This window comes from Fundulus heteroclitus, unplaced genomic scaffold (assembly GCF_011125445.2).
Source record: "Fundulus heteroclitus isolate FHET01 unplaced genomic scaffold, MU-UCD_Fhet_4.1 scaffold_440, whole genome shotgun sequence".
NCBI classification, from domain to species: Eukaryota; Metazoa; Chordata; class Actinopteri; order Cyprinodontiformes; family Fundulidae; genus Fundulus; species Fundulus heteroclitus.
The window spans coordinates 88,948-104,006 of NW_023396858.1; the positions used below are offsets into that span (position 1 = coordinate 88,948).

General features: G+C 37.8%; 1 protein-coding gene across 1 annotated transcript in view; it reads left to right on the plus strand.

Moving 5' to 3' along the window:
* syndig1l (synapse differentiation inducing 1-like) overlaps nucleotides 1-14,497 on the plus strand; it is a gene marked incomplete at its 3' end in the record, with an annotated part of 33,792 nt that extends 19,295 nt beyond the window's left edge. The window contains exon 2 of the mRNA XM_036131606.1: nucleotides 14,360-14,497. Coding sequence (XP_035987499.1) covers nucleotides 14,360-14,497 — 138 coding nt within the window. The remainder of the gene's footprint in view (nucleotides 1-14,359) is intronic.
* Nucleotides 14,498-15,059: the final 562 nt, after the last annotated feature.

Genomic DNA, 15,059 nt, shown 5'->3' on the forward strand with positions numbered 1-15,059 from the left:
ATAGTACAAATAAAAGTTTAACATTGTGACATCTTTACTGCAAACTTGAATTTGATTTGGGACAGTCACTTTTACAGTCACACAAAGTGACGTACCCTGATGAAGTGAAGTTGTAGAAGTTTAAAGGTCAGATTACTGTATTATTATGATTACAATACCACAATACTGTGGCTGGTACCATGTCTGTGGATTTGGATACATGGATGCAATTTTCTGATAAACAGAGATTGCAAACTCATCCTTCCTATCTTGTCATGTTGTTGGTTTTCCCTGCCCTTGGCGTGAAGCTGATTGGGGCAGGCTTTGAACTGACTTCCAAGTTGATCAAGACTTGTGGTAACTTGGCTGAAAACCTGAAAATGATGCAGGCAGTCCACAGATCAACTCTAGTTCTTGAGTGTTGTCGTTTTAGATGTGTTTTCTCTTTAACACACCTGAATCAATTAGGGCATTAGCAGGACTCTATAAAAAAAACGTAGTTACATGGCGAAGAGGTGGTTTAGTCTTTTCAGGTATGTTGGACCAGGATCACATCTAAAGGTCGCAACCCCGGCCATTAATTACATAGGCATGATTTCTGTCTTTCTGAAAGAATGTTAATGTAACACTACCTTGTGATGGCCATCTTTGATTTTGAAGAACAGATTAGAAAAGAAGGGAAGAGATAGATGAGGAATATCTGATGAGAAAGGTCTTTAATCGACCAGAATATTGTGATTCATGCAACCCCCAAGGTAGAATTCTCCGAAAAGGCATGTCTAAAAACTTAAAATTCAAAGGAAGCATAATTAGATTCAAGTAATATTTTCATTGTGTTCAGATTCAACCAAAGGGTTCATCCAGAGGTGGTCAGTCGGCATAATTGTACACGAGTAGGAGTATAAGAGTGCTGGACTGGTGACAGGTATACTCAGGAGTGACTGGAAAAGAATTAGGAATATTAGTGACTTGGACACATGCAGGTGGATTAATAGCAAATGACAAAAAAATTAACTAACCTCTGTATAGGGATCACTGGAGCTCTCTTCCTGACTGGGCGTGTCCCCTCGCTTAGTGAGAGACAGGAGGCAAATGCTCCCAGAAAAGCCCTTTGGGCGGATGACATCACTACAGGCAATGCCAGTCCTAAGGAAACAAATCCAATTTGCCTAACAAGCATGTGGTCAGAAGGCAGGCAAGGGTCAGAAACACTGAGGCAGATGGCAGAACAATCCAACAGGGAGTGGGCTGAAGGCCGGAGTCGGTAATGAAATCCAATGTTGAAAACCAGAGACTAAAGCATGGTATCTAGGCAGAGCAGGACGAGAGGAGGAAAGCCGAGGGGCAAAAACAAGGTCAAAAACAGGAGATCAAGACCAGGCTGGGAAAGGATGATGGACAAGATGATGAACTCACACAATGGCTTTTATTAATCTGACAAGAAGTCTTTGACTGAAAGGAGTTTAAGTAGCAGGTGAAACTATAGGATGCGTGTGATTGGCATATACAGGTGGGCTGAATGAGCTTGATTGTTACCTCCTCATTCACACAGACTCCTTCATCTGAGCCTTTTTCTCTCTGCTGCAAATAGAAGCCATTGTTGTCGATGAGGTAATTCCATCGGCTCCATGGCGCTGCAGCATGACGGACAGCCCTCCTCTGTCAGAAAAAGACAATCAATATTTCTGACAGGAGGCAGAGCAAAATGCATAAATTCCTGAACACCGCATGGCCAGACAGGGAGTCGGACATGGGGAAAATAAAGTTGATCCGGAACTTTTCAAAATAAGAGTGGAGGCTGTCCGGATGTGTGAACGGATCCGACACACATCCAGTGTGGATTGACGCACGGCACATTTCTCAATGGATAATGCAGCGGACAGAGAGCACAGTCAGTGTAAAGCTGGCTTTGAGCGTGGAGACAAGGAAGCAGATTGGCAAGATCTTTACTCAGTCATCCAAAAATGTTCTAGAGTAACAGTGAAAAGGTGTTTGATAAAATGTGACAACCTCTAAGGTAATTTTAAATCATAGTATGATTTAATATGAGAAAATTATGTAATCAGACTGACCAAAATATAAAGATATGTGGAGATTTAATTTAAAAAAAGAGTAAAATGGAATTGAAACATAAAAATAATGAAAATAAATACTCATTTACAAATCCTTCTTTTTCACAACATATATCTTTTAAAACCGATACAGTCAGGGATGCATTATATCAAAACAATATCTATAATCTGTCTATGAGTTTGAGCATTTCAGCCATTAAAGATATGCATCACATGTGGACATTTAGAGCAGTGAATGTCCAAACAACTAGCTGCATATATTATGGATTTGCAGAGTGTGAATACCTGTTGCTGGAAATATAATATCCTACCAAACATAGCATTCAAGCTGTCATTTGCTTTTGCATTTTAAAATGTTCAGACAGCACGTCGTGAATACTACCCATGTAGTGGTTCCTGCTGGTGCCTCATTACCCGATGCCAAATTGCACACCTGTCAAAGAGAGGGCACGAGGTAGTGAAAAGAAAAACAGCAATCTTTCTGATGAATCACCATGGGTACCACGTCTCCAATGGCTATTCTACATCCTTGTGTAAGCCGCCACACTAGATCTTTGACAAAGATCTAATTATTGTGAGCTGAAATGCCTGAGGACGGTGGACATTACAAGTCTGCTGACATCAAGCCCTGTTTGGCAATGTGGACATTTTTATTATTTATTTTTATTAAAACATCATCGATCTATTTAATATGTGACTAGCCCTTAAAAACCTACCATGTTAATGTTTGGTCAACATCTTTTGTCGTGTTACAATAGCAAACTTTAATGTAGTTTATTGATACTTTTAGTGATACAACACAGAGTAATGCATTGATAGAAAGGCTATGTGGACCTCAGCTTTCAAGTTTTGCCACAGATTTTCAATTGGATTTAGGTCTGGGCATAGACTGGACATTTCCAACAATGAAATATGCTTTGATCTAAACCATGCTGATGTAGCTCTGGTTGTATGTTTAGGTTGTTATTCATCTTGAAGGTGACTCTCTACCGCAGTCACAAGGCATTTGCATGTTGTAGCTGATTTATTTTTTTGGATTGCCTTACCCCAAACAACGTCCAATGTCTCATTCACTCTAACCTGCTTGCCTGTACTGCTGGAGAAAAGCATTTCCATAGCATGATGCTGCCACAAACATCTTTCACCATGAGGATGTTGCTATCATAATAATGTACAGTGTTAGGATGTACTTATCTGATCACAGAAGAAAAGTGGAAAAGTGGTTAGAACTGTTGCCTTGCTGTGTGAAAGTCCACCAGGTTTAATTCCCTGCATGCCGTTTGCATATTCACCCTGTGCGTTTGACTTCCTTTCACTGTGAAAAACATGACTGTTGCTTTAATTGGCTTCTCTAAAATGTTTTTTGATATTAGTGTGAGAATGTTTTTTTTTTTTTTATACATGTTTTCTCTGTATTGCCTTGTAATGGAACTGTTCTCTCACCCAACGATCACTGGAGATAGGCCAGCCCCCTGTTGAGACTGCAAAGATAAGCAGATGGATGGATGGATGGATTTATTTGTTATTTAAAATAAAAAATCAAAGTTAGATTTTCATTGCATTTCCCATTTATACATTATTTTACCTTGGCCAATCATATAAAATCCCACTAAAATATATTAAAGTTAGTGGTTGTAATGTGAAAAAACGTAAAGTGTGTACAGTGCAAGATGCTACATTTAACATGTTTAGTGTAGTTTAGTCATAAAGTGTGACTCTAAGCTGAGCGTTTGCTTCTCTCATGTGTCATTAGGAAGCAGTGGGTGTGGATTAATGTTGTTTATCCACAGCAGCATTGCTGTAGTTGCTTGGCCGGATAAGCTGATGATTGTCTTGATTCTAAGTGAGCACGGACCATCTAGAGATAAAGTCATGGAATAAAGAAGATACTATTAAGAACAGACCCTAATACCTCCCTTTTATTTTTATGTAAACAGCTAAGAAACATGGGATAGCATCATGCATAATTCATGCAATTTCACATGAACTCATCCCATGTTTTAAACCTGAAAATATGCTGAAAGTGCTACTTAAGCATTAAACCAATTAATTGGATAGGCTTCTGCTCTAGTAGTTTTATTCTACCTCCAGCATTCTTTATCTTGGTATTGCTGTCCAGTAAAACTATTCATTTGTGTGAAATTTCAACCACTGGGCTTCTGCATCGTAAAAAGGCTGAAAAGGCAACGTTAGGTTTTTAAATGCAGATTTAAATCGATTCTCTCTACTTTTCTTTTAGAACGAGTTTATGTCGCAGGACCTATTTTTTCCTGCTATACCTAGGCAGAAATGTGAATGGCTAGAATGAAAAAAATACTGTTAATGCATTATACAAGAATTAGTATTTGCACAATTTGTGACATTGCAACCCCAAATGTTAATGTAAGCAATTGTATGTGATAGTCCAGCACAAAGTAATGTATTGCTGGGAAATGGAAGGAAAATGATACAGGGCGTATAATGTACAGGGTGAATGAAATCCAGTGCTACCAATTACCAGCACAGGAAGTAAATTATCCAAATGTGCTTAATTTAATGTCTATAGGAATCCATCTGCTGTGTAAAGACCTCTGAGGTTTGGTAGATAACATTAGTGAACAAACAGCATCATGAAGACCAAGGAACACAGCAGAAAGGTCAGGGATGTTTTAGAGAAGTTTCCTCATCTGAAAATGAAAAGAATATGGAAGAACTGTAACCCTACCAAGATTTGGCTGAAACTGACATGCTGGACTGGGACAACAATTATAAGAGAAGATGCCCAAAGAGCCATTGTAACACTGGAGCAGCTGGACATTCACCAGCTGGCACAATCTTTTAATCGGAATGCTACACTGCAAAAAGAGAACTAAAAATAAGTCTAATTTTCTTAAAATGAATGTATTTCTCCTTGATTTGAGCAGGGAAATAAGATTATTTGCCAATGGAATGAGTATTTTTACCCCTAAAATATGATAATTAGATATACTGCACTGGAAATAAGATGATGGAGATTAATTGTTCCTGTTTTAAGTACAAATATCTTATTCCATTGGCAAATAATCTTATTAACCTGCTCAAATCAAGGAAAAATACTCTGATTTCAAGAAAAAAAAAATCTTATTTTTAGTTGTATTTTTGCAGTGTATTAGCTATGCACTCTACAAATTTGATGATCAAACAGTTTTTGGTATTTTTTATAGGCATATAATGTGGCTATGTACCTTTAAAGTATCCCACAAGAAATGAGAAAAACAGTGTTAACAAGCAGAATAAGGTGCTCTGGTCAGATTATACCTAAATTAAACTTTTCTTCACCTACATGTCAAACACACTGTGTGGCAGAAAACTAAAATCACCCTGAACACATTGTCCCCAGCGTAAAACAGGGCGGTGGTAGCATCATGCTGGGCGGAAGCATTTCTTCAACAAGGACAGGGGAGCAGGTCAGAGTTGCTGGAAAGATGAATATAGATAGAAAAATGACAATTTAGAAAGAAAATCTGTTAGACAGCAAAATACTTGACACCAGGGTAGAGGTTCATCCACTAGTGGGACAATGACTCGAAACATGCAACAAGAACAATAATGTGAGTGGTTTATTTTATTGCATATTCATGTGTTAGAATAACCTGGTCAAAATCTAAGCCTGAATCTAATTGGAATACATGGCAAGCCTTGAGTAACTGACTGAGGTTGAGCTAGTTTGCAACAAAAGTTGGAAGAGAGACATTTGCAGCTGCAATTATGGTGAAAGGTGATTCTACAAATGATTAATTCAGTGGGACTGAATAAAAATACATACCACACTTCTCTGATTCTTATTAATTTATCTTCTCATTTAATACTAGATTTTAAATTTTTCCTTTAGTTCAGTTTGAATTTCTGTGTTTGTGTCACTCAAATAAAATCCCTAAAAATACATTGTAATTAAAATGTGACATAGGTCCAAAATATTAAGGTACATGAAATCTTTTGGAAAGCACTTTAGTTATACTAGATTTGCTGAATATAAAGAAAGATGGTTCATTAATTTAGAAGTAAGCTTTCATTACATTAAACCATAGTTTGAGGTATAAAATGGAGCCATTTCATCCATTTGCTTATAGCCATATTTAGAAAACATCTGGGTTGTTAGAGGACATCTTCCCTGATATACAAATGAATCAAACCCTTCAATGGGTCATGCTACATGATGAAGCTATCACTTTGCATCTGTCAGCAACGTTTCATATGTTTACCACGTCGATTGGAGTAAATGTCTGAATTCATACTCATTAGGACACTCTGGTAGAGGTGACCGGTTGGCAGCCTCACACAGATGCTCATTAAAAGACATGCAGCAAATGTGTAAACGGCTCGGCTTCGCTGTAAACCCAGAGGAGGGTTGTGACCCATAACATTACAGTATCTTTGCAGGGACTAATTTGAAATTATGTCTCACATCGATTTGAGTGAAAATCTTACATAATCGCTTCATTGCCGGAAGATATCTTGACTACCCGCGAGCCGTTACCTGAAAAGTTTGATTAGTGGCCATTTCATATCGTCAGCCAAACCTTGTTTTGCACTTTCTTTACTAAGCTCTTCTGCTCCTTGAACTTATCTTCTTCCACAAACATTTACCCATGGTATTCTTGGCAGCTGTTTGTTTTGTTCTAAAACCAGCTACAGGGCTGCTAATTTGAAACACACATCATCCAAGCTGGCTTGGCTCTGCAGTGATTGCACCATAGCATCTGCTTAAGGCCATTTTAGCAGAGTGACATTATTCACAATGTGAGCTGCATGACGCTCATCCGACCTTCTTAGCCTCCGCATTTCATTATAAAGAGAATTAAAATATATTGATCACCGCAACAGGAGCCTGTTTTCGCAGCTTTTAACACAGCCGTGAGCGCAGCTTGACAGCTGACTCGGTTATTGTCTGCAGGCAAAGGGAAATTGGAAAGCTTTTGCTGGCTCAATCATGTTTGTCGTCAAATATTGCTTGTGTTGTTTTTGTCCTTTGTGTTTGTGAGGCTTAATCCGAAACTTTGCACCACTAAGAGTGAACTGGGCCAGCGTAGGGTCTTAACCACCCACCGTCAAATTCTCCATCTTCAATCACACAACATAGCCATAAGGGGTCTGTGCTGTTAAAATTGATTGAAAGAAGTGTCCGTCCTGGAAGCAAATGTGTTCTCAATGGATTTCCTCATTTACAACCTTTTAACACTTAATACAATGAAAACATTACTACTCTGTGCTCTTACTCATAATAGGGGAGCGGGGTGGGGGGGGGGGGGGGCTATCTCAAGCAATCTCTGGGTGACTGGCGGTGTGCATCCTGGACAGGACATAGAGACACACACAGCAATTTGGAGAACCCAATTAACCACTTTAGACTCTGGCATAGTTTATCCTCAATATTTCCAATTTCTAAGCTTTTCCAGCTGTATCTGTTGTTGACTTCTGTGTCTGTGGTTTTCTTTTAGTGGAACAGTATTTCCAGGCCCTGAACTTTCACACATTATGTCTTCTTACACCCGCAAACTGTGATGTCTTGTATGCACGCAGCAAACCAAGGCAAAGTAGTGTATATTCGTGAAGTGGAAAGGGAAGGGTATATGTTTTTCTTAAGAAAAAAAAAAATTAAAGATAAAAATCTAAAAAGATGTGGTGTCCATTTATACTTAGCACCTTTTACCCTCATTCACCTTAATAAAATTCAGTGCAACTAATTGGTTTCAGAAGTTGCTCTCTGAAGACAATTAGTATGTGTGGCATTAAATGTTGGTACATATTTACAGATTACAAAAAAATATATATATTCCAAGAAAATGATTGAGCAATCTTTAATCCATCATCTGAAAATGGACCGAAAATGGCACAACCAACCAAGACCAGAAATCGGGACTCGAGTTTAACATTGAAGTTGCACTTAAATCTCAGTCGCAAAGACAAAAAACAGAGTTCACACTTTACCCAGACTTGAGATCTGGGCCTTAAGTTTTTTGATACATTCTTTTTCACCATGTAACTAACTAGGAAATAAAGCAAGCCTTTATATAAGCTAGAGTCCCACATTTTTTTGTGAATGGATGTGCTTAATTAATTTGCCAGTGATGTTTGCAGATGATGGGCTGTTGGTAGCTGTTGACAGTCTGTTCATGTTTGATGTAGCTTAGTAGTGTCAGGACCTCTAGGTGTTTTAGGGTTTTGGTTCTTATTTTGTATTTGTTTGCATCTATTCATTGCTGACCGCCTAACTGAGCATAGGAACCTTGCGACATGCCTTACCGGCACTAAGAAGCTATATGGAATCCCACAATCCTTTGCGTTACCTGACGTAGAAGCACAGCAGCCTGAAGCTCCATTCCTACACATGATAATGTTCTTACTGTTGTCCTAATGAAAGTTAAAGGAACAGGAGCTGGGAGCTATAATTATAACCCTATAAACACAAAGATTGATAGATGTTAAGTATGCTACTATACCGAGCCATGCAGGGCAGATCCTTTTGAAGCAAATGAAAGAGGCTTTAAAGGCTGGTAAATCTCAAATAATTCTCTTTTCAAATTCATCTGTTTCCTCAGAAAACATACCCTTTAATTAAAACTGCCCAAGGTAAAACTCTCGAGCTAGTCACCATTTACAAGTACCTGGGATTAATTATTAATGCAGCGCTTTCTTTTTAAGGGTATCTTAAACATTTGATCTCCAAATTAAGTCAGGTTTCTTCTTCAAAGCTCAGAAACACTTTTCTGCCTGTACTTGATTATGGCAATGTTGTGTGTATATGTGCTTCAACCAGTTGCCTGCAGGCCGTGGCTCTGGTGTACCGCTGTGCCCTGAGATTTATCGGTGGTTGTAGCCGCCTCGCCCACCACTGTCAACTGTGTGCTAAAGGTGGCATGCCTGCCTTGACGATAAGGTGACACACACACTGGATGTCTCTGCTTTACAAGGCTCTGACTGACTTGATTCTTACTTATTTATGCACTTTTCTTAAAAAAAAAAAACTGAACGCCATTGTGCCTTACGATCAAATGATATTTTGTATTTCTCTGCTCCTCGTGTTGGAACTGAAACGGGAAAGAAAGCTTTCAGTTTCTCAGGACTCTCGGATTGGAAGGCCCTCCAGTCTGAAACCATCAGAACTGGTTTCTCAGACAACTTTCCATCTTAACATCTTAAGAAAATGACAATGGAATCCTTTAAACAGTTCCTGTCTTACCGTTTAAAATTGGGTTTAAAATTTTTACTGTTTTAAACTTCATTTTGTTACAGTGACTCCTGCATATTATTCAGCAAATTGCTCACACTTTATTTATTTAAATGGTTGTTTTATTATTATCTGTCTCATCCACAATGACGTGCTGCTGCATTTCTTGGACAGGTCACCCTTGTAATAGAGTTGTCGATCTGAATTAGTCTTTTATCTGGTTAAAAACAGCTTTAGTAATAAAAAAACAAAAAGAATACAATTTGATTCATTCAGAAAATGTTTCACTGAGACATGTGAGATGGAGCCTATCTTTGAACATAAATACATACAGTAGTTATGTTTCTAAAATGAGACTTATGATGCTTTATCAATCTTCTAAATAATATAAGGCAGCTCATGAAATGTAAAACCTTCATTTTTTAGGCCTAAGAACAAACAGTACAGGCTTGAATTTCTCACCTGCAGTATAATTCTCAACTGCAGTATAATTGGAGGACAAGGGGGCTTGCACTAATGAGAAAAGGCTTATTCCAGTCCTTAGACCAGTTAATTTGACAATAATGTCCGTCGTGACAAACATTTCTTGAACACTCCTGTGGAATTCAGTGGCTACTTTATCCAGATGAACGGAGAACTGCTCAGGGTTAGCATCACTCTCATTCTCTGCCACTCTTTCTAAGTTTGGGAAGTGTGACAGTTTCTCCTTTCTCAGCTGTGTGGTCCACAGATCCACTTTGTCTTTGAATGCATTGACAAAAATTGACAAACTCTTTGTCTTTGCCCTGCAATTCAGTGCTTAGCTCTTTAAATTTAGCGTTCAGGTCTGTGAGAAGGCCCAAATCAGGAAGCCATGCCTCATCTTCTAGTTCTTCATGTTTTGAATTTCTTACTTCTGTAGAAGGAAGACAACAACTCCGCTGCACTTTACCATAACTTGACCAAGTCCCCATGTCAAGTGTCCACCTCGTCTAGTTTGGGAGTTAATGCTTTTCATAACAAGCGTCATCACATGAGAAAAAACACATTACATGAGCAGGTATAGAAACTGGATATGCTGGTTGCTTTTATCCCGCTCCCCCCGCTTTATGTCTCACTTCTTCTTCTTATCTGATTGAACTATCCAATATTATATTGGACTACTTTTTCTCAGAAGCACTGATTTTTTTATTTTTATTTACCTAGTTTTTTTTTTTTTGTCCCTTATTTTTAATCTTCCATCCTCTTGCTGCTTCATCCGTCAAACAGGATAAGGTGGGAAGAATGCAGCTTAAAGCCTCATATAGAAACGCTGACCTCAATCTGCAATTTCCTTTCATTACCACAACCACTGAAAATAAATCTGGTTTTGGACTTGCCTTTGTTGATGCATGTGTGCGTGTGTGAGTGCATTGGAAGATGTCATGGTCTCTGTCTATGGATCTGCAGATAGCGACACACACTGATAATTTCGGCTCTGGGTGAGGACTGAGAATCTGCAACCTTCTAAAGAGAATGCTAATCTTTTTTTTTTTTTGTTGTTGCTGAAAGCACTGCAGTTGTATGTGAGGAATATTGTTTGGAGCGTGAAATAGTTTCATAAAGCTTCAGGGTTGGAGGTGTGTTTGATTTATAAGTATTTCACATCTGAAATGGAGGATACTTTCAAGCGTATCCTTTCTTGATACCATCTGTTGTTTAGAAGCCAAAATGTGGGATTCTGCATATATCAAAACTAATGGAAACCTAATGGGCCTTTACAAAAAGTCCATGAATATGAGCTGTGACATTTCGCGGAAGCAAACAATCCTGCATACGGTGACATGTTTTGTTTCTCATTACACAAATGACTTTTCTTTTTAAGGGAGCGATATTCTTTCCTCACTCAGTCAGCTTGAAAATTACCTCTACCTATTCACACATTATTTTAATGCGAAACGCAAATCCATCTGTCACTTTTTACTGTAGAATCTGTTTGTTTCCCATCTACCTAACTAGATATGAGCCATAAATTTTCAGTAATGCATTTATCTCTTGATGTGTAGTGTGCCACACTATGGCAATAAAGAATGCCAAAAAGAAATGTGAGAAATGAACCTGTTCGTCACTGCGTGTTGCTTACTGTTCAGGACTGAGGACGATGTGTCTGCCTAGCTTTGGTTAGTTGATTCAGTTAATAGTTGGCTTGCAGATATTACATCTTTTCATGTCACAACTACAACCTTCAATATAGTTCGTTGAGATTTTCAATGATAGACAAACCCAAAATAGAGCATAGGTATAAAAATGGAAGGAAGAAGCTACATTGTCATAATTTTTCCTTTTTTAAATAAAAATTAGAAAAGCATACTGAGCTTTTTGTATTCAGTTCCATTTATTCTAATACCTCTACATAAAATCCAGTGCAACCAATTGCTTTTGAAAGGTATATATATATATATATATATATATATATATATATATATATATATATATATATATATATATATATATATATATATATATATATAATTTATTTTTTTACCAGATCTCCCTTGGGAAAACAAATTGGTTATCTTAATAGTGACTTTCCTTGTTAAATAAAGGTAAAAATACTTAATTGACACTTAGCTGAACCACATTTTATTGCTGTTCTCCAACAAACCTCGGAGGCCATCCCAGAGCAGCTGGATTTATTCTGAGGCTAAATAACACACTGTATACTAATAAGGTGACCTTTAAAAGCAATTAGTTTCCCCTGAATTTTATTTAGTGGTAACAGAGTAAAGAGAGTTGCAAATAAATGCATGCCATAATTTTCAGATTTTTAATATTTGAAAAATATTTATTTTACCTCAACATTATGTAATACCTTGTAAAATAATAAAAAAACAATACAATATACACTAGGTTTGTAGCTGTGACATGAAAGTATGAGAAGAAGTTTAAGAGGTGTGAATACCTTTGCAAGGCACCATAATTTACTCTAATTGCTAGAACCAGACGAAAACACTGTGTTAGGAAGAAAACAGAGGTGTGATCTCTTTATTTATGCTTCTCTCTGTGAAGGAGAGATTCCCAGACCTAAGCAGCTCCACTTCAATTCAGCACTTCTTTTACTTTGTTTAAATTTTTATAATAACCAAACTGCTGCCGGTTGCAATAACCTTAACATACATAATTAACAGTCATATTAAAGGGATTTTTTTTTTAAAGGTTTTGTCAGTCTTACCATGAATGGGCTTTTATGAGATTCTCACACAATGATAATTATGAGTAAAAGTCCTTGATTTCACATTACCATGGAATTGTAACAAAAGTTTAAGCCAAAGTATTAAGCATGACTGCCTTGACTTATAACAATGAATATTCCTCCTGCTGCATATTACATATTTAATACTGTCTATAGCATTCATCTGTTGTCATTTTGCCTTTGATACATAGACCTATACAAAAATATGGACTAAACAGCCTGTAAATTTAGCAGCAGGTTTCAAGTTTTTATTGAACAAAATATTTTAGTCACTCTGCTCTTTAAAGAGTACCACTAGTGGTATGAAAGGCTGATATTAGCTAACGCTTAAATAGTCAAGTTAGCTCTGCTCAAGCAATCTGCCTACCATTGACTGCTAACAGATATGCAGTTTACCAACTGCAGCTTTGAAAAAGCTTTTCACTTAATACAAATTATGTTGCTCTTCTTTTGTTTAAACAGTAAGACTTCAGGTGTTTTTCACTGAACTAGAAATATTTCAAAACAGCTGAATTTATCTATCTTGTATGTGAGGGAAAGTGCATGACAGAAAATCTTAGCTGTTTATAAATCACAACATGATCCAGAACGCTGCTGCCCGCGTCCTCACTAAGACTAAGAAAGTAGAGCACATAACCCCAGTTCTAAAGTCCTTACACTGGCTCCCTGTATCTCAGAGAATAGACTTTAAAATACTTCTGTTAGTCTATAAATCCCTGTATGGCTTAGCACCTAAATGCATCACAGACTTGTTATCAGTGTATCAACCATCCAGACCACTAAGGTCTTCTGACTCCAGCCTGCTCTGCATACCTAGAATACGCACTAAACAAGGAGATGCAGCATTTAGTTCCTATGCTCCACTTGTCTTGAACAAACATCCAGAAAACTGTAAAAGTGCTGAAAGCCTGAGTTCCTTTAAATCAAGATTAAAAACACATTTGTTTAGGATTGCCTTTGACTGTTCTAATTAAACTGTTTTTACTGAAACATCATTAGTTCAAGTTTGTAGTCCAACTGTTTTTAATATTTGCTTTTAGTTTCTGTTTTTCTATGTTTTATTTCTACATTTTATTCCAACTTGCTTTTATTCTGTTTTATTTTCCTATATTTTAATCATGTAAAGCACTTTCCATTGTTTCTGTACTGAAATGTGCTATACAAATAAATGTACCTTGCCTTGCCTTGCCTTATACCTTGTTTTAGACCAAAACCCGACCATACCTGTGTCTTAACTGGAGCAAGGAGCCGGAGTTTGGAAGAACATTGAAAATAAATGTCTAAATTGTCATAGTGGGTAATCCAAGACGCCTATTGCTGTATATTATGGTGTATATATGGTTAACATCTTCAGCTTTGCAAAATGTGTTTAGATTTGTAAAATGTGTTGCACAAGGAGCAAGTATTCCAATGATCCATTCAGGGTCTTAACTTTAGGCTATAAACATATCTGTAAATACATTTCTTCTGCCAAAAGGATGACTGTAAAGGTTTGTAATTCAGTGTTTGCATAAACTGCTTAGATGATTTTGAGTTTGAAGCAGTTTTTAGAACAAAGATCTCCTTTGGAGCTCTCCTCTCTTTGACTCGTCGCTAGATTGACTCTCAAGTACGCAAAACTTTCTCCTTCCATGAACTGTGATTGTTCAGACAGCTGTGTACAGCAAGCATGATACCGACTACTAATTACGAAGCCCTAGTCTAACTAAAATGCAAAATGTCCCTTTAAAATACTCTGACTTGGATTTTCTTCCAAATTTCTATCAACAGCACAGACTAAATAATACTAAATGTCTTTGTCAGCTTGACACATCTCTTTGTTTATTGCCATGTCACTGCTTGTGAGCTGTAAAATATGTCAGTGGATGACGCCTGAAATAGAAATGTGCTATGACCTTGTCCTCTGTGCAGACGGACTGCTCCAGTGACAGTGAGAGTGAAGATAACTTCATAGTTGTTCCACCACGAGACCACCTTGGCCTGGCCATATTCTCCATGCTCTGTTGTTTCTGGCCTTTGGGGATAGCAGCCTTTTACTTCTCACAGGGGGTGAGTCTGCAAACACACACACACACACACACACACACACACACACACACACACACACACACACACACACACACACACACGTGCCTTCAAAGCTGTGGTGCGTTACACATGAATGATGCAGCATCTGTTTGTCAAGGTCTAACATTACGCGCTTCCAAACACACAAAAATAGACACATTTTCATGGTTGCGTCAATGCGCGCACACGCTCACACGCACATTTTCTGTGGCGTGTGAGCCATTACCAGAAGATTAAGGATCATCACAACCAGTAAAAACCTTGCAACTGACGGTCCTAATGCAAGGCCAATTTTTATTAAGCAAGCCATCAATCCCTCAAGGCCAGTCTATGGGCTTGATGCTCTGTAAACACGATGAGAGCCTCCTTTAGAGGGAGTACATAAATCACTTTTAAGGCTCTATCTCTAAACACCAAGAGAAGAGGCTTTCAAAATCCTTAGGTGAGAAGGACCCTTTGAACTATTGCCGTTCTCAAGAGGATTAAAGATGAACCCAATTAAAGGTGTGCCGCCGTGTTAAAAACGATGAGGTCACGGAAAAAA